The sequence below is a fragment of the Rhamphochromis sp. 'chilingali' genome, assembly GCF_963969265.1.
Source record: "Rhamphochromis sp. 'chilingali' genome assembly, chromosome: 12".
NCBI classification, from domain to species: domain Eukaryota; kingdom Metazoa; phylum Chordata; class Actinopteri; order Cichliformes; family Cichlidae; genus Rhamphochromis; species Rhamphochromis sp. 'chilingali'.
In genome coordinates this window covers 27,205,422-27,233,025 of record NC_137939.1, presented here as the reverse complement: position 1 = coordinate 27,233,025, position 27,604 = coordinate 27,205,422, and the positions used below count along the sequence as shown (strand labels likewise).

At 45.0% G+C, this 27,604-nt stretch overlaps 1 protein-coding gene across 1 annotated transcript in view; it reads left to right on the top strand.

The window, feature by feature from the left end:
- Positions 1–788: 788 nt before the first annotated feature.
- LOC308407319 (deoxynucleoside triphosphate triphosphohydrolase SAMHD1-like) overlaps positions 789–27,604 on the top strand; it is a gene marked incomplete at both ends in the record, with an annotated part of 28,754 nt that continues 1,938 nt past the window's right edge. The window contains 6 exons of the mRNA XM_080898888.1: positions 789–857; positions 11,371–11,531; positions 13,089–13,825; positions 15,324–15,421; positions 27,202–27,351; positions 27,430–27,530. Coding sequence (XP_080755014.1) covers positions 789–857; positions 11,371–11,531; positions 13,089–13,825; positions 15,324–15,421; positions 27,202–27,351; positions 27,430–27,530 — 1,316 coding nt within the window. The remainder of the gene's footprint in view (positions 858–11,370; positions 11,532–13,088; positions 13,826–15,323; positions 15,422–27,201; positions 27,352–27,429; positions 27,531–27,604) is intronic.

Below are 27,604 nucleotides of genomic sequence, written 5' to 3'. Positions count from 1 at the left end.
CGCTTCATTTTCCAGTATGGCGGTCAAATCGCAATTGGAGCGTTGAGTAGATCCAAGCAGCGCAATGTCATCTGTGAAATCAAGATCTGCAATTCGTCATCTGTCATTTCCTTGGACTCCGTGCTCGCCATCTCGCAGGACATGTCACATGATGAAATCCACAGCTAGCACAAAAAAGGAATGGCGAAATAACGCAGCCTTGTTGGACTCCCGTCTTGATCTCAAACAAGTCCGAAATCCCACTATCTGTACGGACACAACAGCTTGACTCGTGGTAGATGTTTCTCAGGAGGCTAATGAACATCTCTGGTATGCCGTAGGACATAGGTACTCCGCCGTTGGATAGCTCGCTTCCCAGTGCCGGTCCCAAGCCCGGATAAAGGAGGAGGGTTAGGTCGGGGCTAGCAACACCTTCTTGTAAAAACCTGTTGTGCTACAGAAACGACAAGTGAAAACCAACAAGCCATTAGCGAAGAGGAAGGTCAATCGCGGGGACGGATCAAAGTCTTGTGACCGTCCGTCCCTCGATGGATCGACCATTCCTCAACACAAGGATATTAACTCTCATCGGGACATGGAATGTCAGCTCACTCTACCGAACGGGATACCTCGCACAAGTGCTAAAGGTCTTCGATGACTATCGTCTCGAAGTCTTATGTCTAGCAGAAGTTTGATGGACTGGTGCAGGGAAAATCATGAGCAACAGCAAGACGATTCTCAAGTACCTTTACCTTCAGTTTATTTAGCAAGGCACTGGTCTTTGTGGAGGTGTGTTTGGGGTTGTTATCATGTTGGAATACTGTCCTGTGGCCCAGTATCTGAAAGGAGGTGATCATGCTCTGCTTCAGTATGTCAAGGTACATGTTGGCATTCATGGTTTCCTCAATTAACTGTAGCTCCCTAGTGCCAGGAGCACTCATGCAGCCCCAAACAATGACATCCCACCACCATGCTTGACTGTAGGCAAGACACACTTGTCTTTGTACTCCTTACCTAGTTGCTGCCACGGACCCTTGACACCATCTGAACTAAAAGGTTTATCTTGGTCTTATCAGGCCACAGGTAATCCATGTCCTTACTCTGCCTGTCTTTAGCAAACTGTCTGCAGGCTTTCTTGTGCATTATGTTTGGAAGAGGCTTACTTCTGGGACAACAGCCATTTGATGCAGTGTGTGGCGTATTGTCTGAGCACTGGCAGGCTTACCCTCCACATCTTCAACCTTTGCAGCAATGCTGGCAGCACTCATACATCTATTTTTAAAAGACAACCTCTGGATATGACGCTGAGCACGTGCATTCACCTTCTTTGGTCGACCATGGCAAGGTTTGTTCTGAGTGGAACCTGTCCTGTTAAACTGCTGTATGGTGTTGACCACCGTGCTGCAGGTCAGTTTCAGAGTGTTGGCAATATTCTTATAGCCTAGGCCATCTTTATGTATAGTAACAGTTCTTTTTTTCCAGATCATCAGAGAATTCTTTGTCATTATGTGCCATGTTAGACTTCCAGTGACCAGTATGAGAGAGTGTAAGAGCAATAACACCAAATTCAACACACCTGTTCCCCATTTGCATGTGAGACCTTGTAAAATTAAACAGGGAGAGAAATGGCTAATTGGGCAAAATTTGGACATTTTCACTTAGTGGTGTACTCACTTTTGTTGCCAGCAGTTTAGGCAATAATGGCGGTGTGTTGCGGTATTTAGAGGGGACAACACATTTACACTGTTATACAAGCTGCACATTGACTACATTGTATTAGAGTGTCAAATCTTCAATGTTGTCCCATGAAAGGATATAACAAAATATTTACAAAAATTTGATGGGTGTACTCACTTTTGTGAGATACTACAGTGGCAATTTTTTTTCCCTCTGGAAGTCAACCATAATCTCTTTTGTTTTGTTTTTTCGTTTTGCTGACATTCAGATGCAGGGGATTGCCTCCAGACCACTACCCAAACTACTTCATCAGCTCCCTGTAGTTTGACTGCTGCCGACCTTTAATACACCCAGTTGCTTACATAGAACTTGATAGAACAGGTGGCATGTTTCACTGCTGTACTAGAAATATCAGGTGTACAAGATAAAAATGGAGATAGGACTGTGCCCTGTGGTGCCCCAGTATTACAAACCATGTCAGACAGAGTCAAAACAAGTGGCTTTTATTGTCATTTCAACCATGTACAGTGGTACACTACAGAGTGAAATGAGACAGCCTTCCTCCAAGCCCCTGGTGCTACATATGACATATAACGGACAAACACAGGACTACAGGGTTGAAAGAATAACTTTTCGCTGTTCTGATTAGAATTGAATGTTTGTGGCAGGAGGTCAGGACCACTGTGATTTTATACTACCACAACAAGCTCCAAGACTGAGAGAATAATCACCTTCTTGATGTTTCCTCCAGAGATATGTGATTTGGTACTTTTGTGATCTGGCGCAGATTGGTTGGTTTTAGTGTGATTTCAACATTAATTTAGAAAATATCTGGGGCACTTTGAAAATGAAAGATTGGTTTGGTAAACAAACAAGTTTGAAATAACTCAAAACATGTTTTATATTTTAGATTCTTCAAAACTATCCACCCTTTGCTTTGATTACTGCTTTGCACACTCTTGGCATTCTCTCGATGAGGTTCATGAGGTGGTCACCTTAAATGGTTGTAAAACAGTCTTGAAAGAGTTCCCAGAGATGCTGAGCACTTGTTGGCCCTCTTACCCTCACTCTGCGGTCCATCACATGCTAAATCATCTCTGGGTTTAGGTCAGGTGACTGTGGAGGCTAGGCCATCTGGTGCAGCACTCCATCACTCTCCTTCTTAGTCAGCCTGGAGGTGTGTTTGGGGTCATTGTTCTGTTGAAAAATAAATGATGGTCCAACTAAATGCCAACTGGATGGGATGGCATGTCGCTGCCAGATGCTGTTCAGCGTGCCTTCAATTCCCAACAGTGTCACCAGCAAAGCACCCCCACACCATCACACCTCCTCCTCCATGCTTCACAGTGGGAACCATGAATGTAGAGATCATCCATTCAAGTTTTCTGCGCTGCACAAAGACACAGCGAGTGGAATCAATAATCACAAATTTGGACTGATCACACCAAAGCACAGATTTCAAATGGTCTAATGTCAATTCCTTGTGTTCCATGGCCCAAACAAATCTCTTCCGCTTCTTGCTTTGCCTTAGTAGTCGTATCTTAGCAGCTGTTTGACCATAAAGGCCTGATTTGCACAGTCTCCTCTGAACAGTTGATTAGAGATGTGTCTGCTGCTGGAACTCTGTGTGGCATTTGACTGAGGTGCTGTTACCTTGCAATTTCTGAGGCATGTGACTCGGATGACTTTATCCTCAGCAGCAGAGATGATTCTTGCTCTTCCTTCCCTGGAGCGGTCCTCATGTGAGCCAGTTATATCACAGCTCTTCATGATTTTTGCAACTGCACTTGGGGACAAATTCACAGGGTGGAATGGACAGGCTTAAATAGTTTTTTTTTTTTTTTTTTAACACTGTAGTTGTTTTTAATATTTTTGTCACAGTTTAAACAAAGACATGTAATACATTTCAGGAGAAATAAACAAGCACACAGTCAAAACAAACAGAACTAATGTGAACAAAAGTGTGGGTGCTAATTATGCATGCCTACCTATACTCTGCAATGTATATACTCCGGCATATATACATACTCTTTATGCATGCATATATACAGTGGGGCAAAAAAGTATTTAGTCAGCCACCGATTGTGCAAGTTCTCCCACTTAAAATGATGACAGAGGTCAGTAATTTGCACCAGAGGTACACTTCAACTGTGAGAGACAGAATGTGAAAAAAAATCCATGAATTCACATGGTAGGATTTGTAAAGAATTTATTCGTAAATTAGGGTGGAAAATAAGTATTTGGTCACCTCAAACAAGGAAGATCTCTGGCCATCACAGACCTGTAACGTCTTCTGTAAGAAGCTTTTCTGTCCCCCACTCGTTACCTGTATGAATGGCACCTGTTTAAACTCATCATCTGTATAAAAGACACCTGTCCACAGCCTCAAACAGTCAGACTCCAAACTCCGCCATGGCCAAGACCAAAGAGCTTTCGAAGGACACCAGGACCACTGATAATCTCCCACAATCTGGGGCTCCACGCAAGATCTCATCCCGTGGGGTCAAAATGATCATGAGAACGGTGAGCAAAGATCCCAGAACCACACGGGGGGACCTGGTGAATGACCTGCAGAGAGCTGAGACCAAAGTAACAAAGGTCACCATCAGTAACACACTACAACGGCAGGGAATCAAATCCCGCAGTGCCAGACGTGTTCCGCTGCTGAAGCCAGTGCATGTCCAGGCCCGTCTGAAGTTTGCCAGAGAGCACATGGATGATACAGCAGAGGATTGGGAGAATGTCATGTGGTCAGATGAAACCAAAGTAGAACTTTTTGGTATAAACTCAACTCGTCGTGTTTGGAGGAAGAAGAATACTGAGTTGCATCCCAAGAACACCATACCTACTGTGAAGCATGGGGGTGGAAACATCATGCTATGGGGCTGTTTTTCTGCCAAGGGGACAGGACGACTGATCCGTGTTAAGGACAGAATGAATGGGGCCATGTATCGTGAGATTTTGACCCAAAACCTCCTTCCGTCAGTGAGAACTTTGAAGATGAAACGAGGCTGGGTCTTCCAACATGACAATGATCCAAAACACACCGCCCGGGCAACAAAGGAGTGGCTCCGTAAGAAGCATTTGAAAATCCTGGAGTGGCCTAGCCAGTCTCCAGACCTCAACCCCATAGAAAATCTGTGGCGGGAGTTGAAAGCCCGTGTTGCTCGGCGACAGCCCCAAAACATCACTGCTCTCGAGAAGATCTGCATGGAGGAATGGGCCAAAATACCAGCTACTGTGTGTGCAAACCTGGTAAAGACCTATAGTAAACGTTTGACCTCTGTTATTGCCAACAAAGGTTATGTTACAAAGTATTGAGTTGTATTTTTGTTATTGACCAAATACTTATTTTCCACCCTGATTTACGAATAAATTCTTTACAAATCCTACCATGTGGATTCATGGATTTTTTTTGTTACATATGTTACATATGTAACTCATGTACCTGTGTTTTTCTGTTTGTAATTGGCTGTGCTGATTTGTTGTTGTTTGTCTTGCTTCCAAAAAGTCAATAAATCATTGTTTAAAAAAAAATACATTTATTAATAATGTACAGTGGCTTGCAAAAGTATTCGGCCCCCTTGAACTTACACATTACAGCCACAAACATGAATCAATTTGATTGGAATTCCACGTGAATACTTTTGCAAGCCATTGTAAATTGTAAATTGCCTGCACCTATCATAGACGCTTACATGACATCCAAAAATATCACCCATTCCAAAGTTCAAATGTTGAACATCTGGGGCCCGCAATCAGTGTTGGGTAAGTTACTTTAAAGAAGTAATTAATTACTAATTATATCAATATTGTATTTAAAATACTTATCTAATTAATGTGTCTGAAACTTAATTACTCAATAAGTAATTTAACTAAAAATTTCTTAAAATCCCTATAAACCTTAAGTGGACAAACAATAGAAATTAAACTCTTTAAATAATAAACATTTTTTTTAAAGATGGAGACATAGGGGGGCGATGGGGGCGATCGTGGCTCAAGAGTTGGGAGTTCGCCTTGTAATCGGAAGGTTGCCGGTTCGAGCCCCGGCTCGGACAGTCTCGGTCGTTGTGTCCTTGGGCAAGACACTTCACCCGTTGCCTACTGGTGGTGGTCAGAGGGCCCGGTGGCGCCAGTGTCCGGCAGCCTCGCCTCTGTCAGTGTGCCCCAGGGCGGCTGTGGCTACAATGTAGCTTGCCATCACCAGTGTGTGAATGTGTGCGTGAATGTGTGGATGACTGGATATCAGCTGTTTGGCACAGCTGGCTGCCGGCAGAGCCGGCGGGCATGCCACTGCAGCCCCCTCTGGCTTCTTGTCCGTGGCTACTGGGTGACCCCTCATCTGGGGCTCTCCTCAGCTCTTCCCAGGAGGGTGGCACGATGCCCCTCCGGTGGTCCTCCTTGGGCTCTCGCACTCTGAGGCCTCTGGATGTCTGGAGCCTGGATCTCCTCCATGCCTGCTTCGTGCCCTGGGGGACAGGGCTATGGCTCTCTACATCCTCTAGCAGACCATTACATGGGGAAACCTTCTGAATACAAGAGCGCTGATCCACACAGGTGTGCACACAGGTGTTCACTGTTCATAGACATAAACTACACCTTTATTGGCTGCTATTTCCAAGCACATTGTGCGCTGTCGGTCCTACGCACTGCACAACAACATTCAATATTTAGTATTTACTGCTGTTTACACTTCGCTAGATTAATGTGATGGTGTTGTGTTTAGTATGTTGCTCTGTTTTGGTTTTTTTTTTTTTTTGCTTGTTTTCTCTTCTTTTTCTCTCAACAGGTGATCCAGGAGATTTTTTTTCTCTTCTCTCTCTTTTTAAGTGTCCTTTCTCACCATCCCTCTTCCCTTCTGTTTTTCTTTTCCTTCATCTTTCTTTCTCCCTTTTCTATCCCTCAGTCATGTCTGTCCCGTCTGTAACAACTGAAAATAAAATAAATAATAACAACAAAGGTAGATCAAATGGACCAATACGGCAAGGCAGTGATGATCCATTTGGCAAAGTAAATCCATTGGGTATCCTTGCAAAAAAAAAAAAAAAAGGCGGAGACTCTACAGTACGCAGCGGTAGCATCTCTTCCATAATGTAGCCTGCAATCATTTTTTTAAGCTCACCTGCAGACACTTTCTGTGCTGCTGAAGTAAAATCAAGTTTTGCCTGCTTAGCAGGAGTTGCCGCAATGTTATCCATGGATGATGAACAAGGATCACTCAGAAGTGTTCGTCTATGCTCTCGTGTCAGGCGCTTCAGTAGATTACTCATGCTATTAACAGCGGCTGATAAGTTTTTTTTCTCCCCAGGACATAGCTTACACATTACTGCGCGATATGGCAGCCTCGCTTCTGTCAGTCTGCCCCAGGGCAGCTGTGGCTACAACCGTAGCTTGTCTCCACCAGTGTGTGAATGTGAGAGTGAATGAATAGCTTTCAGACTTAACTAAACTAAACCACATCCCACTTCTAAAGAAAGTAGAAGGCGATCTGACTAGATGGAAATCTTTACCCATATCACTCATGGGAAGGGTCGCCACTATAAAAATGATGATCTTGCCAAAAATAAATTACTTATTTTTGATGATCCCTAACAAACCATCACAAGATTGGTTCAGATCTCTGGATTCATATATTTCCAAATTCCTTTGGAAAGATAAATCCCCGCGTATTAGCTTAAAAACGCTACAAAGAACCAAGGATAGAGGAGGATTAGATCTGCCTAATTTTCACCAATACTTCTTAGCCAACAGGCTTCAGTTCATCTCAGAATGGTTAAAACATACCTTCTTAGTTGAGCCCTGGCTAGATGTTGAACAGGCACTATGCAAGGATCTAGAGATTTCAGACCTACCATTTATTAGCTCAAACATCAAAAGACATGAATGCTTTAAAAGTATCAACATCAGCTTTTCTCTAACAGCATGGTGGGAGTTTCTAAAAATAACGGAGTCTTCATTAATCCCATGCAAACGTACACCTATCTGGAATAACCCTGACATATTACAAAACAATAATATGATTAATTTCCCAGAATGGAGTTGTAAAGGAATTAAATACTTAGAACATATATTAGAGAGAACAGAATTTATTCCATTTGACAGACTAGTTGAACAATATGGGATCAACAAGACAAGGTTTTTAGAATATCAACAAATTAAATCCATAGTAAAAAAGAAATTTAACCTCAGTCAAGTTGAATTACAAACACCACTAAGTGCGGCACATTTTCTTACTCTTAAATCCCCCAAATTATTATCTAAAATATACAGAACACTTTCTAAATTAGATGAATCAATATCCCTTCCTACTGCAAAGTGGGAAGCAGATTTATCAGTCAACCTAGACCAAAACTTCTGGTCTCAGATTTGCTTAAAAACTTTTAAATTAATTAAAAATCCCAGTCTGCAATTAATACAATACAAAATACTTCATAGAGTGCACTATACAGGTCATCGGATGTTCAAGATGGGCTTTACATCTTCCAACAACTGCTCACACTGTCAAGGCAATACACCAGACAATTACATCCACGCTCTTTGGTTCTGTCCACCAGTGCAAAAGTTTTGGTGCGAGATATGTGAAGACTTATCAAAGTGTCTGAAATGTAACATCCCAACTTCCCCCTTAGTGTGTCTACTGGGCAGCTTAGATAATGTCACTTCAGAAAAGAATATAGCCCATATGATCTTCACTGCCCTATGCATAGCCAAGAAAACAGTCCTCATGAACTGGAAAAATAAAAATAATCTTAATTCTAACCAATATAGAAATTATCTATTAGATTACATTAGTCTTGACACAGCCTCTGCCACCACATTAGATCAATTGCTCTGGGCCCCTTTTATCAGCTCCATCACCTAGTGGGGGTGGGGGGTCATAGTTTGGTCCCGCCTTCACTGTTGTGATTGGTGAGGGGGTAGGGACAGGCTTAGGGCGTCGGGGGGTTCCCCGGAGGCATCTTCCTTGGGGAGCTCAACCCGGGGTAGCGGCCACGTCCGGTTGGGGGCTCTGTTGGCTCTCAGGTGACTGTTTCCTCGCGGCTGCGTGCAGCGGGGCTAGGGGAGGGTCTGTGCTGACGGACGTGGGTTACTGACCTGGCAACCTGGCTGCCCCTGGGTGGGTCCGGGATGGGCGTGAGGTTCTGGGGGCGCTCCGTCTCTGGGCTGGGGCCCGGGCCTCGGGGGCTTGGGTCCTGGTTGGTGTGTTGCCGGGGTTGTGGGCGGGTGGGTGCATGGGGGCCCGGCCCTGGAGCAGGGTGCCGCCGGTGCGTCGAGCCGCCTGGGGGGCTCTTCAACTGGTGGGGGGGATGGTCACATCTTGCAGGAGCTTTCTTCTCTTCAGGAACTCTCTGCAGGAGGGGGAGATACAGGAGAGGTGGAGGAAGATCTCAGCCTGGGCGTTTACCGTCTTATGTAGTCTGGAAGATGTGTGGATGGTGGGGTGGGTGCAGTTTTCTCTGTGGTGGGGTTGGGTGGACTGTCCAGGGCTCTGTGGAGCCGGGGGGCGCTACTGCACTGGGCCCCGGTCTGATGGGCCTGGGCCCCCCTTCCCTGGTGGGTCGCGGAGGGTGGGAGTGCCTACTGGGGTCAGCGGGGGAGCTGGCCCCAGGGAGGGGTTACCTGCCCCTCCCTTCCTTCCCTCCCCATCTCCAGCTGCCTCCCTCTTCCCGCTCCTCCACAACCACCCACACATGCAGGGCCTTGGAGTGGGGGTATGTCACCAGGGTGCAGAGGAGGCTACCCCCCCCCCGTCCCCTTCTGGCTGCCTCTGCCTCAATTTTATCCCACAACTTAGACATTCACATTATTCACACTCTCATTACACATACATATAGGATCTTGGGGGTGGGCACAATCACGGAGTCCAAATCTCCATCAGGGTGTATACCTCACCCCTGACGTCGTTGCCCACCTCTCAATTTTAAATACACTTAGTCATTGAGGGCTAGCAGGAGGGACTATGCGCTTACCTGCTGCTCCTTGGCAGGTAGCTCCATGCCCTCCTGGGTTTTAATTGCACCTTAGAACACATATGCATCAACACTACAATGAGCGGGTGGAGGGAGGTTTGGAGTCTTCTCCCACCCCCATTCTCTGCGGCCTGCTGGAGCGGGAGGGCTAGTAGGAGGAGTTGGCCGTCCGACTGCGGTCTGGGGTGTGGGGCCTCCCTGCTGCTGCGGAGTTGGGGTGGTCTGCCTCTCCCCACCGCAGGGAAAAGGGTAACACCACCTGGGTCTGGGTGCAATTCCCCCCTCCAGGGGCAAGGGTACCTAGACCCGGTTTGTAGAGTACACTTGGGGAGTGTGATTGTGTGTACAGCGTCTCTTTATGTCTGTCTCCACGTTGGTTGAGTGTGGAGTGAGTGCATATGAGAGCATGAGGGTGGGAATGGATGTTTGTGTCTGTGTGTGCCTGTATGTCTGTGTCTATATGTCAGGTTGGGTATCAGACGCCACCTCTCTGGGGACACCTCAGGCCCTCCAAGGTTTGGAGGCCTATCTCCACCCACCACCACTTCCCCTGCCGGTGGCGGACTCCCTCAGGTGTCGGTGTGTTGGTGGTTCTTTGTGTCTGGGGGTGGGCGTCCGGGTACACACCGGCTCACTCCTTGGCGGCCGCTTGTCGGGGCCTGGGGCCTGGGGCTCGCTCGGCCCCCTTTGGAGGTGGGGTGCCCCCGGCCTCTCGGCCTGGGGCTCGGTCACTCAGGCGCAGCTGGGGGCCGGCGGAGCTCACGGGCGCGTCACTGCAACTCCCCCTGACTTCTGCTCCGCGGCTGCTGGGCGAGCCCTCATCTGGGACTCTCCTCAGCTCTTACTGGAACAGTGGCGCGGCTGCCCCTCTGTTGGTCTTCCATGGTCTCTTGTGTTCTGGGGGCCTCTGGATGTCTGGAGTTTTGATCTCCTCCATACCCGCTTCACACCCTGGAGGACGGGGCTGTGGCCCCCCCACACTCCCTAGCAGATCATTACATGGAGAAACCTTTGGAATGCAAGCATGCTGATCCACACAGGTATGCACACATGGGTATTCACAGACGCGGACTAAAGCTTTCTTGGCTGCTAGAAAAGGGTATGCGTGGTAAGCAAATCCTAATAGTCAGTAACTATAAACTATAAACTAGTAACTATAAAAACCTTAACACTTAGAAAAAAGGTCCCTTTGGTACTCCATGCGCTCGGTGCGTTCTTCTTCTAGCATGCTGGCGGGTGGAAGTTTACGCGTTGCCGTAGCGGTCATGTCAGTGGGGGAATTTCACATTCCCATGGCAGCGTGCTAGGTACTTGCTCTGAAGTTTAGGGTTTTTTCACTGTAAAAAGAGGTTGTCTTCCCACGCAGTGTACAGCAGACGCTAATCTTTTTGTCACTTTTTATGGAATAAAACTCAAAGTAAGGTCAGAACTTCTATGCTGGTCATATTCTCTCCCACCCTCAATGTATTATCCATTGTTGATCTGCACACGTCTGTTACCACGAATCTTGCACACACTTAAGTCATTGTCATGAGACACTCTTGCAAACAAAATAGTAACGCAGTAAGGCAAGCATGCTTACGGGAAAGTAACAATAACTGTCATAGTCAAAGGCATGTTACTAAAAAAACTTAACCTAAATGTAAAAAAAAAAAAAAAACCAAAACCTGCTACTTGACATTGTGTTAGTCGGACATAGTTTGTCTAATTCTTTTGTTGTCTTGTTCTTTTTTTCTTCACAAAGGTGTTTAATGATCCCATCCATGGCCACATGGCATTACACCTAGTTCTTGTCAAAATTATAGACACCCCAGAGTTCCAGAGACTACGAAACATCAGGCAACTTGGGGGGATTTATAATGTTTATCCAGGCGCATCCCACAACCGCTTTGAACACTCGATTGGGTATGTCCACTGGTTTTCACAAATATACACCTATTTGTAATAAAAATTCAAAACAAGGAACAGACTGGGTTATATACTTCAAAGGAAAATGAAAGAAACACTTTTTAAATCAGAATAAGTCATTAAAACTTCTAGGATATTGATCTAGTTAATTAAGTAGCAGAGAGTTGAAGGTGCTTCCATGTTAATTAGATTAACAAAAGGTACAATAGAGGGGCAACAATGAGACAACCACCAAAACAGGAATGGATTTGGAGGTGGAGGCAACTGAGATTTGTTTTGCCCCCTATTGCACTAATGGCATTGGCTAGTGTCACTACTGGCAGCATAAGGCAATACCTGGACCATACACAGGCAGTGGCACAGGTAAATGGTAAATGGCCTGCATTTGTATAGCGCTTTACTCAGTCCCTAAGGACCCCAAAGCGCTTCACACTACATTCAGTCATTCACCCATTCATTCACACACTGGTGACGGCAAGCTACATTGTAGCCACAGCTGCCCTGGGGCGCACTGACAGAGGCGAGGCTGCCGGACACTGGCGCCACCGGGCCCTCTGACCACCACCAGTAGGCAAACATGGGGTTAGTATCTTGCCCAAGGATATTTGGCATGCAGCCAGGAGGCAGCCTGGGATCGAACCACCGACCTTCTGGTTAGTGACTGACCTGCTCTGCCACCTGAGCTACAGCCACCCCATATTCTGGGACAGGTAGTCCAGGTCCTCCAATATCGCACATCAGATAGCACTGATATAATGTTTTCCATGTCTTGACTCCAGGAGATAGGCAGTTGCACTCCTTATCAGTATATATACAGTGGCTTGCAAAAGTATACCTGTGCTGGTTTGTTGTTGTTTGTCTTGCTTCCAAAAAGTCAATAAATCATTGTTTTTTAAAAAATAGATTTATTAATAATGTATAGTAGCTTGCAAAAGTATTCGGCCCCCTTGAACTTCTCCACATTTTGTCACATTACAGCCACAAACATGAATCAATTGTATTGGAATTCCACGTGAAAGACCAATACAAAGTGGTGTACACGTGAGAAGAGGAACGAAAATCATACATGAAGTCAGTCTCTAGATGTGCAAAGCTGGTAGAGACATACCCTAAAAGACTGGCAGCTGTAATTGCAGCAAAAGGTGGTTCTACAAAGTATTGACTCAGGGGGCTGAATAATTACGCACACCCCACTTTTCAGTTATTTATTTGTAAAAAATGTTTGGAATCATGTGTGATTTTCGTTCCACTTCTCACGTGTACACCACTTTGTGTTGGTCTTTCACGTGGAATTCCAATAAAATTGATTTATGTTTGCGGCTGTAACGTGACAAAATGTGGAAAAGTTCAAGGGGGCTGAATACTTTTGCAAGCCACTGTAAATACACTGTGATTTTTTCCCTATCGAGATCTGATGTGTTTTCAAATTGTTCTTTAATTGTTTATTTATTTATTTATTTTAGCAGTGTAGTAATGTAGTAACAATTAAGAAAACAATTAAGTCAATGTACTAAAGACTGTGTGTGCGTTTGTGTCCTACATTTTGCAATAAAGAGTGGCGCATTTAGCAGGTGAGCTTGCAAAAGCTCTGAAGATGAAGCAGGAGAAGCAGATCGAGCAGTTGGTGGAGTTGGAGAAGTTAACAATGTTAAAGACTTTGAGGCCTGACCTGTTTGAGGAGTTGAAGAAGTTGAAGCCTGAGGATTTGAAGAATTTGACCGATGAGGAGTGGAAGAATTTTAAGCACTTTAAGAAATTAAAGTCTGAGGATTTCACGATAGTGGAGAAGTTGAAGAAGTTGGAGAATTTGAAGGAGGAGCATTTTAAGGTGTTGAAGAAGTTGAAGCATGATGATTTGGAGATGTTGGCGAACCTGAAGCCTGAAGATGTTGAGGTGTTGAAGAAGTTGAAGTCTAAGGATTTGGAGATGTTAGAGAAGTTGATGAAGTCGCAGAACCTGAAGCTTAAGGATTTAGAAGAGTTGCTGGAGAAGTTGAACCCTATGGTGTTGGAGATGTTGAAGAAGTTGCAGAGCTTGAAGCATAAACAGTCTGAGGAGTTGCAGAAGAAGCCGGAGCCTGATTATTTGAAGATGTTAAAGAAGTTTAAGAAGTTGGAGAATTTGGAGCATGTGAATTTGAAGAAGTTTATGAAGATGAAGCCTGAGGATGTGGAGATGTTTGAGAAGTTGAAGGTGTTTAATCCTAGGGATTTGGAGAAGTTGAATGATTCACTCATCAGTGACCGAGATGTCCTCTGTGTGCAGATTGCAGGTCTTTGTCATGACCTAGGTAGGTAATACATGAATTTGATGTATTACAAATAATGTATTGCTCATGGTAATCATAGGGTGGGATTAAACATGAAAACGAAATGAAAATATCCCATTGTCAAGTACTATGTTCACCTTTAGGGATGGGTATCGAAAACCGGTTCTTGTTGAGAACCGGTTCCCACTGTTTCAATTCCTTGGAATCGTTTGCCACTTTTAAAAACGATTCCCTTATCGATTCCAGTCGCCCCGAATGACGTCATCACGTTGAGTAGCGTCTTTTACCCAGTAGGAAACACGGCGCCTGAGCGGCACAAACGCTCAAAAGTTTGGTTACACTTTATGAGAAAGGATAACAACAGGGCAATGTGCAATACTTGCAAAGTAGAGATTTCATCAAAGGGAGGAAACACTACGAATATGCAAAAGCATTTGCTCAAAAAACACGCGATTGCTTTCAACGAATGTCGTGTTTTTGATCCGCTCCGGACTAGCGAAGCTCAACCCAGCAGCAGCGGTAGCGTTTCCACGTCCTCTCCCGTTAATACTGCAGGTAACTAATCAATTAGCATTGCATATTATGTTAGCGCGATTTACCTTATTACAAAACCTGCTATTACTGTGCGTTGCATTTAGATAACCATGATGAGAGAGACAGAGTCTGGCTGGCTCAGATGCTGGCAGTTCTCGCTGCAGTCTACCGGTAGCGTCTCCTTTCAGGCCAGGATAGACGAATGTCACCGAGCAGTGACTAAGTTTGTGGTCAAAGGCTTGAACCCATTTGCCACAGCAGATGCCCCCGATTTCACTTTGGTAAGTGAATGTGTTTAATTGTAGGCAGGACATTACTGGATATTCTTGTGTAATTGCTACAGAATAATTTATGTTAAACTTTGTTATTGCTACAGGAGAATATTTATTTTATTATTTTACATATACATTTTTTTTCCTGGGGACCCTGTGACACCCCATTGAAGAGCCGTAGGCTGTGGCTCTCTTAAGATCTCACTGTTGGGTTTGTAAGGCCATGTTACTCCTAAATTTCTATCTTGTTCAAAGAGAAGATATAAAACACAGTTCTAAGCTAATTGACTTTAGTGTTCTCCTTTAAAAAAAAAAAAGAATCGATAAGAGAATCGATAAGGAATCGAATCGTTAAACAGAATCGAAAATGGAATCGGAATCGTTAAAATCTTATCAATACCCATCCCTATTCACCTTGCCCACTGATGTGGCTAGAACTATCAAAGTTTTAAATAAAAGCAGAAAATAAAACACAAGTGTTTAACAGAAAGAACATTTAACAGGATAAATTAAGATATACATATACATTAATCAAACAATAAACTCTAAGTTTCAGTGTTATACAATATTTTCTTTTGACATGAAGCTGTTCCCTGCACTGTATTCATGTCTATAGAAGTGTCTGTCTATACTAATTAATCTGCAATGCCTAATAAGAAGTTATAGAAAATAACCCTATTGCTCATATAATATGCTTATTTTGTCGTATAAAGGACACGGGCCCTATTCTCATTTTTATGACGCAATGTTTATGGAAGCAATCACAGACAAAAACGACAAAGATGGCACAGCAGACGATGATCAATGGACGGTAAGAGTTTGAAATAAAAATTGCAACACATAAAATTTAAAAGAATAAATAAATTAAACAACAGTAAACAGTTATGAGCTTCAGAGGTAACTGTTTTTTAACTTTGCAGAACTCTGTTCTTGGTAAATGGTAAATGGCCTGCATTTGTATAGCGCTTTACTCAGTCCCTAAGGACCCCAAAGCGCTTTACACTACATTCAGTCATTCACCCATTCACACACACATTCACACACTGGTGACGGCAAGCTACATTGTAGCCACAGCTGCCCTGGGGCGTACTGACAGAGGCGAGGCTGCCGGACACTGGCGCCACCGGGCCCTCTGACCACCACCAGTAGGCAAACACGGGGTTAGTATCTTGCCCAAGGATATTTGGCATGCAGCCAGGAGGCAGCCTGGGATCGAACCACCGACCTTCTGGTAAGTGACTGACCTGCTCTGCCACCTGAGCTACAGCCACCCTCTTCAGTGTTATGGTTCTGTAATACCGTAATTGTCGAGCTATAAGCCGCTACTTTTTGCACAAGCTTTGAACCCTGCGGCTTTTAGTCAGGTGCGGCTTTTCTATGGATCGTGCCTGATTTTTGTCATATCGTAAGATGATTTGTTTTGTTTGTTCCACTGTTGTACGGCACTACGTTGCCTGGCGGAAGGGCATGTGATCAGACACACAGGGGTTCAAGAGTGGTGTGTTGGTCACATGTCCATCCGCCAGGCAACATAGTGCCGTACAAGTAGCGCGAAAAACAAACTTCAAAGTAGCGCTACGCGTTCAGCTGGAGGCGTGGATGACGAGCGGCGATAAACTTGCGAAAAGTAAGTTATGCTCAACTCCACCGGTGGAATCTGACAGCGTGGAAAAGTGTGAAAACATCCACGATCACCAACGGATTTCGAAGGGCTGGACTGCTGCATGATGGAGGACACCGCCATGGCCCTTCTGAGGGTGTTCGACTCTGACAGCGAGGATTTCTTTGGTTTTGAAAGTGACTGTTATATCTTCACTCCGGGTTACTAGTATAACAATGATACTCGGACCACGACGTAACTTGCGGTATTTATTATAACGGAGCAACTTAACATGGAGCTAGCCCGAGCAACAGCCGAAAAGCATCATTTCCCATAATGCATCGGGGCAAGCCCACTACGGATCCTGTTACAACCCAAAATACACAACATCTCCTCCCCTCTTACAAAGGATGTACTATGAAATAAACAGGTGATCTACTCACTTCACTGGCACATGACAGTAATAGCCTCACAAACATTTCACCTCTTATTAACTGTAAGGTTACAACACCAACTCTTTTAATTGCTATCTTGGGGAGTGAGGGTGGACTACCTCAACCTCCCCCATGACCCATGGGGATTATTCTGCCCCATTCATTTGGGTCAGGTGCCATCTAATAACTCAGACGAACAGGAGGCCGCCGCTCTCTATTGGGGTATCAGCGGTCTGTGGTAACGTCAGTCTGTGTGCTCTCTTGTGGAGCCTTTGTTCCTGACACCGAAGATGTCTCAGTCTCTCTTACAGTCTCCTTTACAGGTGGAACCACTGTTCCTGATGTGGTGGAGTTCTCTACTTGTGTGTGTGAAGGGGCTGACGAGTCGATGAGTGCATTTTCTTTTTTTTTTTTTTTTCTTTTTTTTCTTTTTTTTTTTCCTAAATGACATCAGAAACAGCAGTATGCGACATTACGTGATGGCAGAGCTTCAGTTCATCCTTTGTCATTTTTTTTTTTTTTTTTTTAATAAATAGGACAGGGGGAATGAATGAGAGAAAGAGGGGGAGAGAAAGAAAGAAAACCAAAGGGGAGAAGAGACGGTGAGAAGGGGGGGGGAAGAGAGAGAAAAAAAAAAAGAACTCCTGGGTCACCTGTATGGAGAAAAAAAAAACAAAAAAAACAAAAAAAACAAACAGAGGAGACAGCAAACAACAAAGAGCAACATAATAATAGAGAAAACAAAGCACCATCACAATAAACTAGCTAGTCATAGATATCAATATTTACTAAATAATAAACGATATTGTGCAGCACGCAAGATAGACAGCGCACAGTGTGCTTTGAGGCAGCAGCCAAGAAAGCTTTAGTCCGCGTCTGTGAATACCCATGTGTGCATACCTGTGTGGATCAGCATGCTTGCATTCCAAAGGTTTCTCCATGTAATGATCTGCTAGGGAGTGTGGGGGGGCCACAGCCCCGTCCTCCAGGGTGTGAAGCGGGTATGGAGGAGATCAAAACTCCAGACATCCAGAGGCCCCCAGAACACAAGAGACCATGGAAGACCAACAGAGGGGCAGCCGCGCCACTGTTCCAGTAAGAGCTGAGGAGAGTCCCAGATGAGGGCTCGCCCAGCAGCCGCGGAGCAGAAGTCAGGGGGAGTTGCAGTGACGCGCCCGTGAGCTCCGCCGGCCCCCAGCTGCGCCTGAGTGACCGAGCCCCAGGCCGAGAGGCCGGGGGCACCCCACCTCCAAAGGGGGCCGAGCGAGCCCCAGGCCCCAGGCCCCAACAAGCGGCCGCCAAGGAGTGAGCCGGTGTGTACCCGGACGCCCACCCCCAGACACAAAGAACCACCAACACACCGACACCTGAGGGAGTCCGCCACCGGCAGGGGAAGTGGTGGTGGGTGGAGATAGGCCTCCAAACCTTGGAGGGCCTGAGGTGTCCCCAGAGAGGTGGCGTCTGATACCCAACCTGACATATAGACACAGACATACAGGCACACACAGACACAAACATCCATTCCCACCCTCATGCTCTCATATGCACTCACTCCACACTCAACCAACGTGGAGACAGACATAAAGAGACGCTGTACACACAATCACACTCCCCAAGCGTACTCTACAAACCGGGTCTAGGTACCCTTGCTCCTGGAGGGGGGAATTGCACCCAGACCCAGGTGGTGTTACCCTTTTCCCTGCGGTGGGGAGAGGCAGACCACCCCGACTCCGCAGCAGCAGGGAGGCCCCACACCCCAGACCGCAGTCGGACGGCCAACTCCTCCTACTAGCCCTCCCGCTCCAGCAGGCCGCAGAGAATGGGGGTGGGAGAAGACTCCAAACCTCCCTCCACCCGCTCATTGTAGTGTTGATGCATATGTGTTCTAAGGTGCAATTAAAACCCAGGAGGGCATGGGGCTACCTGCCAAGGAGCAGCAGGTAAGCGCATAGTCCCTCCTGCTAGCCCTCAATGACTAAGTGTATTTAAGATTGAGAGGTGGGCAACGACGTCAGGGGTGAGGTATACACCCTGATGGTGATTTGGACTCCGTGATTGTGCCCACCCCCAAGATCCTATATGTATGTGTAATGAGAGTGTGAATAATGTGAATGTCTAAGTGGTGGGATAAAATTGAGGCAGAGGCAGCCAGAAGGGGACGGGGGGGGGTAGCCTCCTCTGCACCCTGATGACATACCCCCACTCCAAGGCCCTGCATGTGTGGGTGGTTGTGGAGGAGCGGGAAGAGGGAGGCAGCTGGAGATGGGGAGGGAAGGAAGGGAGTGCATTTTCAAGATCTCCGCAAGACCCTTCTGCAGACACTGGTGCGGACCGGAGTAGCTGATCCACGTGTCTTCTCCAGACTCCATCGGCCACCTGAACTGTATATGAAACTGGACCAGTTTGAGCAATGACAGTTGCAGGAACCCACTTGTGTACTCCTCGGTAGTTCCTGGCTTGCACTGACTCGCCGGTGCTGAAGACTCTGCCCTTGACCTTTTGACCCCTGTACATGATTTGTTTCTCTTGTTGTTTTTGTACAGTGTCCTTCACAGTTGAGGGTTTCAAAAGATCAAAGGTAGTGCGCAGATCTCTTTTGAACATTGCGTTGGCAGGAGATGTCCTTGTGGTCGCATGTGGACTATTCCGGTAGTTAAGCAGAAACTTGTGCAGTCTCTGATGCAGTGTTCCTTGGCCTTGTGATGTTTTCAGTGCATGTTTCATTGTCTGAACAAACCTTTCTGCAAGACCATTCGTTGCAGGATGGTATGGAGCTGACGTAATGTGCTGCACTCCATTAGCCTGTAGGAAAGCCTCCATTTCCTGTGAAACCAGTTGAGGTCCATTGTCAGAGACTATCTGAGTAGGAGCTTCTATGGTCTTTTCAGTGGTGGCTGATTTCATGATGGTCACTTCAGGCCATTTACTGTGTGCATCAACAGCTACAAGAAACATTTTGTCCTCGTATGGACCTGCAAAGTCAATGTGTACCCGATGCCATGGCTCCTGTGGGAACTCCCAGGGATGAAGAGGAGCAAGTGGTGGGTTGTTCCGGACCATCTGACACGAAGAGCAGTTCTTAGCAATCTCCTCGATCTGTTTGTCCATATTTGGCCACCAAAAATAGCTTCTCGCTATTTCCTTCATTCTCACTATTCCACTATGTCCTGCATGCAGTTGCTTCAACAGTTTTGGTCGCAGTGACATGGGAATGATGACTCTCCTCCCCCACAGCAAACATCCCGCCTGAACAGAAAGCTCCGCCCGCTTTCCCAGGAAAGCCTTCAGGTCTACACCCTTACTTGCAGGCAGACCCTTAATGATCCAGTCCAGCACTGCTGCCAACACAGGGTCATTTCTGGACGCCTTTTTCACCTGCACAGCCGAAACAGGTGCTGTCTCTACCTCCCTGAAGTAGAGGATCTCAACTGTGTCAGAGACGGGTTTTTTAACAGGAAGGGGTAACCTGGACAACCCATCTGCATTGCAATGAGACTCCGATTTGCGATACTTGATGTCATAAGAATGTCCTGACAATATCAACGCCCACCTCTGGAGACGTGAAGCAGCAAGAGATGGAATCCCTGTATAGGGTCCCAGGATGGTTGTGAGAGGCCTATGGTCAGTAAACAGTGTAAACTTCCTACCGTACAGGTACTGGTGGAATTTCCGAACACCGAATACAATGCTCAGCGCCTCTCGTTCCAGCTGAGCATAGTTGGACTCTGCTGTGTTTAATGTCCTTGATGCGAATGCAATTGGCCTTTCTTCGCCATTTGGGAGAATGTGGGAAATCACTGCCCCCACCCCATAGGGAGAAGCATCACAAGCAAGCTGAATTGGGAACTTGGGATTGAAGTGGGTTAGCACCTCAGATGCAGTCAGTGAATCCTTTGCCTTTTGAAAGGCGTCTTGGCAGCTTGCTGTCCACTCCCATGCTTCTTCCTTGCGTAGCAGGTTGTGCAGTGGTTTCAGGAGTGATGCCAAGTTGGGTATGAACCGTCCGTAGTAGTTCAACAGCCCTAAGAAAGACTTTAACTGACTGACATTTCGTGGTGGGGGTGCATCCACGATTGCTGTGATCTTCGAAGGTGCAGTGTGAAGTCCATTTGCATCAATCACGTGCCCTAGATATTCCACAGATGACTGGAAAAAGTCACATTTCTCCTTATGGACTCTCAATCCGTATTCCTTCAGCCTCTGAAGGGTCGCATCCAAGTTGCGCAGATGCTCTTCATCATCTGCTCCTGTACACAGGATATCATCCAGATAGCATTGCACACCAGGTAATCCGCTCAGGATTTGATCAATCGCTCGTTGAAACAATGCTGGAGCTGATGTGATGCCAAAAGGCAACCTGCAAAATCTGAAAAGTCCCTTATGTGTGTTAATAGTCAACATGTCACGTGACTGCTCTTCAACGTGCATTTGCAGGTAAGCTTGGTTGAGATCTATTTTGCTGAACTTTTGTCCTCCACTCAGACCAGCAAATAAGTCATCAATCAGTGGAAGGGGATACTGCTCTGCTGTTAATACAGGATTCACGGATACCTTGAAGTCTCCGCAGATCCGGATTCCGCCGTCCTTTTTGGGAACTGGAACGATGGGCGTGGCCGACTCGCTGGTCGTAACCGGCTCCAGAACACCATTCTTGACCAGTGCGTCTAAATTAGACTCCACCTTGGGCCGAATGGCGTACGGCACAGGTCTAGCCTTCATAAAGACTGGCTTGGAGTCAGGCTTGAGATGCAGCTTCACTGTAATTTTTTTCATGCTGCCCAGCTCCTCACGAAAAACCTCCTGGTGTTTTCCCAGTATGGCCTGTAGCTGAGAGGAACCATGCGACAGCTTTCTCACCTCTTGCCAGTTGAGTCTGATTGTTTTGAGCCACACACGTCCCATTATAGCAGGGCAGTTCTTCTGCGTAACATACACAGGCAGCTTAGCAGTTTGGCCATTGTATTGAACAGTCACCTCTGCCATTCCTTTCATAGGCACTCGATGTCCAGTATATCCTTTAAATACTGTGTCGGAGGGTTTGAGTGGAAGGTGCTTCAGACATGTCCTATAGACATTATATGACACTAGTGATGCTTTTGACCCAGTGTCAATCTGCATTTTTACAACATGTCCCTCCAGTTTGGGCGTGACCCAAAAGCCGTCTGAGGTTTCGTCCACCTTCAGTATTCGCACAGTATTTATTGCAGACAACACTTCTTCATCTGAGGAGTCATTTGCTCTATCCTCATGAAGCTTAACTGTGTGAACATGTCTTTCTTTTTTGAATCTTGCAGTGCCTCTTTTATTCCCAGGCTTTGAGCCCTTATCCTTGCACCTTTTGTTCCTGCATGCCCGTGCTACATGACCTTTTTTTCCACAGTTGTTGCAATCCATTTCTTTGCACCAGCAATCACTAGCAAGGTGTCCTAACTTGCCACAGCGGAAGCATGGTCCCTGTGCATTTGCTTTACCATTGTCTAGTTTGTGTACTCTGTCTGTAGCATGTAGCGCATGGGCTTCTTTTGATGCCATTTCCATGGTCACACTGATATTAATTGCCTTCTCAAGAGTCAAATCACTTTCCGTGAGCAATTTCTTCTGTGCAGCTTCATTTCTTAAACCACACACGAGTCTGTCTCTTAATGTGTCATTTAAAACATCTTTAAACTCACAGTGTTCAGCTAATTTGCGTAACGATGCAACGAACATTGTGACAGACTCACCCTCTTCTTGGTTTCGCTTGTGAAACTTGAACCGTTCAGCGATCACGAGGGGCTTGGGCGAGAAGTGTTTGGTCAGTGTGTCCACGATCTCTGTGAAACTTTTACTGCCTGGCTTTGCTGGCTGTAGCAGGCTCCTTAGCAGGGTAAAAGTCTTTGGGCCTATCACACTCAAAAAAATGGGCACCAGTTTAGCATCCTGTATGTCGTTAGCCGCAACGAAATATCCAAAACGCTCCGTATATGAGCTCCATTGCTCCGTGCTTTCGTCGAAGGGACCGATAGGGCCAGTAACTCCAGCCATTACTCGGCTCCTGGTTGAATGGCACTCTTCCCCTCACAACTGTTCCTTTTCGTAACGTCTCTTTTATCCGTTTATGTTTTGGTTAACGTCACGGAGTCTGCCTTCGTCGTCCTGTCCGCTGTACATTCCTCCCCGTTTCGCTGAGAAAAAAAAAAAAAAAAAGGCATCCACCTTCGCACACCGGTAGCGTCATCCTACCTCCGGCGCTGTCTAACACCAGGTTAGCGCGAGGCATCAGCAGGAAAAAAAATGTAAAACTCCAAAGCGGACTGCAGCGTCGGTCCAGACGTCCTCGTCGCCACTTTTGTTATATCTTCACTCCGGGTTACTAGTATAACAATGATACTCGGACCACGACGTAACTTGCGGTATTTATTATAACGGAGCAACTTAACATGGAGCTAGCCCGAGCAACAGCCGAAAAGCATCATTTCCCATAATGCATCGGGGCAAGCCCACTACGGATCCTGTTACAACCCAAAATACACAACAGTGACAACGAAGGAAAGAAGCTGAGAGTGGATGATGAAGCCACCCTGAGCCTGTTCGTTTCCGACACTGGAGAAGAGGACTTTATTGGTTTTAGTGGGCAGGAAGATGGTGGTGAATGACTGACTTTTCTTCTTGTTAAAGCCATGTCACTGCACCTGAGCCTAAAAGGTAGTCCGAATCTATTTTTCTGGTGTGCTGTAGGTTATTGTTATGTACTACATTTGTTACTCATTTATGAAGCACAGTACATGTTTCGTACTTTTAATTACCGCTACTTGTACATATACCTAAAAAGTTATGCAAATATGTACCCATAACTTGCTTTTCAAAATATTAATAAAAGGGGTGTGTCTCCAAACAGCCATCTGTTTCCTGACAATTCCCTTTGTGCATATTCTCTTACATATGATAAGTCAACATTGAAACACCTGCGGTTTTTAGTCAGGTGCGGCTAATGTATGTACAAAACAGGATTTTCCCCTGATTTTAGCTTGTGCGGCTAATATTCAGGTGCGCTTTGTAGTCCGGGAAATACGGTAATAATTTTGGAGTTTTGACCCCTTAGTTAAAATAATCATGTCTTAGTTAAATTAATCATGTCTGTTTAAATTTTCCCTGCTACTCAGTGTATATGGCTTAGATTTTTTTTTTTTTTTAATTGCATTTTTGGATTCCTGTTAGCTTTATTATTCCTGCTATCATTCACTCTTCTCTCACCACCGGTATCGTTCCCTCCTTAATCAAGACTGCTCTAGTCAATTGTATACTGAAAAAACCTTTAGATCCTAACAACTTTAACAACCTCCGTCCGATTTCCAATCTACCCTTCATTTCTAAAATACTTGAAAAAGTGGTTGCAGCTCAACTTCATTTACACCTGGTTAATAATAATATCTACAAGAGATTTTAATCTAGTTTTCGCTCATGTCACAGTACAAAAACTAACGATCTTCTAATCGGAGCTGACTCTGGTCTTCTCACCATTCTCGTCCTTTCAGATCTGAACTCAGCCTTCAACACCATTCCTCACTCTGTACTTCTAAGCAGACTTTCCTCTCTCGGCATCTCTGACACACCCCTCGCCTGGTTTCAATCATATCTCCTCGACCATTCCCAGTTTATTCAACTAAGATCATTCCGCTCTCATCTATTCCCCGTCACCTCTGGTGTACCCCAAGGCTCAGTCTTAGGCCCTCTTCTCTTCATAATATACATCCTCCCTCTAGGTACCATTTTCCTCAAATTTGATCTTCAGTTTCACTGTTTTGCTGATGACACCCAGTTATATCTCTCTTGCAGACCTGATTCCTCCCTCCCACCTTCTTCCCTTTCAGAATGTCTATCTGAGTTAAAATCCTGGTTTACCTCTAATTTTCTAAAGCTCAATGAGGATAAAACTGAGATCCTCCTTATTGGCACCAAATCCAACCTTTTGAAGGCAAACCATTTCTCACTCACCATCGATAACTCCACAGTTTTCCCTTCTCCTCAGGTTAAGAGCCTTGGTGTCATCCTAGACAGTTCACTTTCCTATAAATGTCACATCAGTAATCTCACCCGTTCTGCCTACTTCCATCTACGCAACATTAACAGATTGCTTCCTTCTCTTTCCACCCAGTCTACATCCATTTTTGTCCACAGTCTTGTTACCTCCCGTATTGACCACTGCAATTCTTTTACATGGTCTCCCCCAAAAATCCCACCAAAAGCTTCAACTGGTTCAGAACTCTGCTGCTCGCATTATCACCAGAACTCCCGCCTACCAGCACATCACCCCTGTTCTACAGGAACTTCATTGGCTCCCTGTGAAATTCCAGATAATATTCAAACTTCTTCTGCTCACCTTCAAGGCCATTCATAAGCTCTCTCCTCCTTACCTTTCTGACTTGTTAAGCACTACCTGTTCTGCCCGTTCACTTCGATCTTCTTCTTCTATCCAGCTTACTGTACCTTCCTTTCGCCTCACCACCATGGGAAGCAGAGCTTTGCTGCAGCTGCTCTGCTCCCAGGCTGTGGAACTCTCTGCCCCCCAGAAATAAGAAACATTGGTTCTCTCCCCCAGTTTAAATCCCAACTCAAAACCCATCTGTTCAAATCTGCATATTCACTGTGAATCCACTGTTTGTTAATTTTATCTTGTGCTTTTGTTTTATTGTTCTTATTTTGTCATTGTTCTATCATGTGTTTTATCCTATTGTAAAGTGTCCTTGGGTGCTCATAAATAAAATGTATTATTATTATTAACATGACAGAGTTTCTTCACAGCTGGCGGGTGTTATGATGTTACTGATAGGGAACTTTTTTAACTCATGAGGTTAGTTAGTAGAGTTGCCAACCGTCCTGTATTCAGAGAAAATATTACGCATTTTATATTGAGGTGAGAAGGAACACAGTTTGTCCCATACTTGAGTTAGGATGGAAAAAGACACAAAGCTGGAGTTATTCTGCATCTTTATGCTGTCAGCTGCCTCTTCTTCTCTCATTCTCTCCCCTCCCTCTCCTGTTGCTACTTCAATCATGAAACTGATTACTGATCAGCTGATCGTCTTTTCTCTCTTGCTTGTTTATCTCCCACATTGTGCCGAAAGAGGAAACCAGCCGATGTCGCGCTAAACAACAGCAGCATGTTTGAGCTTGATCAGCTTTTGTTAGAATTTATTTAATATTCATTTCTAGGATCAGCTGATGTTTGCTGGAGCCACAGCTGTAAAAGCTGCTGGTCATGATATCGGTTTGGATATCTGGTGAGAGGGAAACATGAAGATGAAAACAAGAGATGTCCTTACTGAATCATCAGAGCTGAACAGGTGATAAAAACAGGTTTACCTTTTAGGTGACATGAATGAGTTGAAGGGAAGTTATGAACTGTTTCTCAGAGACAACTAACACCAGAATCCGTTTTTTAGGGAGCTGACAGCTGGTAACTGTGCAGGGGCAGGTCTAGTAAAGTTTTGCCAGGGGGCAAGGGAAAGTGGGGCACAAAGAAATACTTTTCTTTCTCATTCTCATTTAAAATTTCTAGCTTTTAATAAATAATGATCTGAATGTTACAATTAAAGTTTTGGTCTGATGTAAAATGTATAGAGATCATGTGTGTACATCACTGTCACAGCAGTGTTTGTTTTCATTCAAAGGCTTTATGGCTTTTTCTATAATATCTGGTGGGCTGGTCTCTAGTCAAAATGCCTGCGCTGATTTTATGTCCCAGTCCAGCCCTGCTCTCAGGCTAAGAGCAGTTTTATATGACACCTCAGGTGTAAGGATGCTCTTGAGGCTCTTAAGGTCAATGAATTGTAGTGATGGGATTTCCGGCTCTTTCGGCTCCCAACCGGCTCTTCAGGTTGTTTTGTTGCTTTAATTTATTATTAACAACAATATAAAATAATGCACAAAAGGAATTACTAATGTAAAAAAAGGTGGGGTTTTTTTTATATATGTTTATATATAAATATATACGGTGGCCCCTAGAGACAAAGCACATACAAATTCCAAAGCACATTTCTAGCTTTAACTGAACTTCCAAAACAGAGCTACCTAGATCACTTAAATTACACAATTGAAAGCATATGTGTATGGTTTGTGTATTTATACACAAGCACTCATATATAGTCAAATAATTTTTTTTTAAAAAAGGTAATTTACCTGTTACTACCACACACCAAATCTGGTTGTTGGCGCTTCCTGGCTTGTGTAGCCACTAGGTAACAAAAGCTCAACACTGTGCCTAGCATCCTAAAGCACTTCTGTTGTGTTTTTTACGTGCCTTGGAGTTTTTACATGCTTCGGGGTTTGTAGATGCTTTGTCTCTAGCGGCGTTTCGTTTCGTTCACGACCGACACATCATTAATGAATTAACAGGAATACCAGAGGAGGAAAACATCAGTCACTGGTGGTGAATCACTTTGAAGTCAGCTATTGTACATTGGCTTTGTAAAGCAAAGTGGGACAGTATTTTAAATGTTTAAAAAAAGCAATATTTGCATGCTTGGTTTTTTCACTTTAACCTGCCCCCAATAAACACACACCTGTGTATTCTTGCAGCATGAGGATGCCTCTATTAAAATGTTTAATCACCTACTGGAGAACACAGATGGCCTGAAGGACTTGATGAAAAGGTTTGGACTAAACTTGGAAGGCGACAATGAAAATGACTTGGATTTCATTAAGGAACTGATTAAAGGACCTGAAAAGGTCAGTTGGGTGAATTAAGTATCATCTTTGCTACAGAAGTCAGTGTCTAATGTTTCTCATCTGGCTTTGTCTCCACAGTGGGCGTATAAAGGTCGAAAAGAGAAAAAATCCTTTCTCTATGAAATTGTGTCAAACAAGGAAACCGGGATTGATGTTGACAAGTTTGACTACACTGCCAGGTAAAGCTTCCTTTACAAAAGACAAATTCCCTTTTCGATATGATATTAAAAAGTACTTATATATTTCTTTTTCT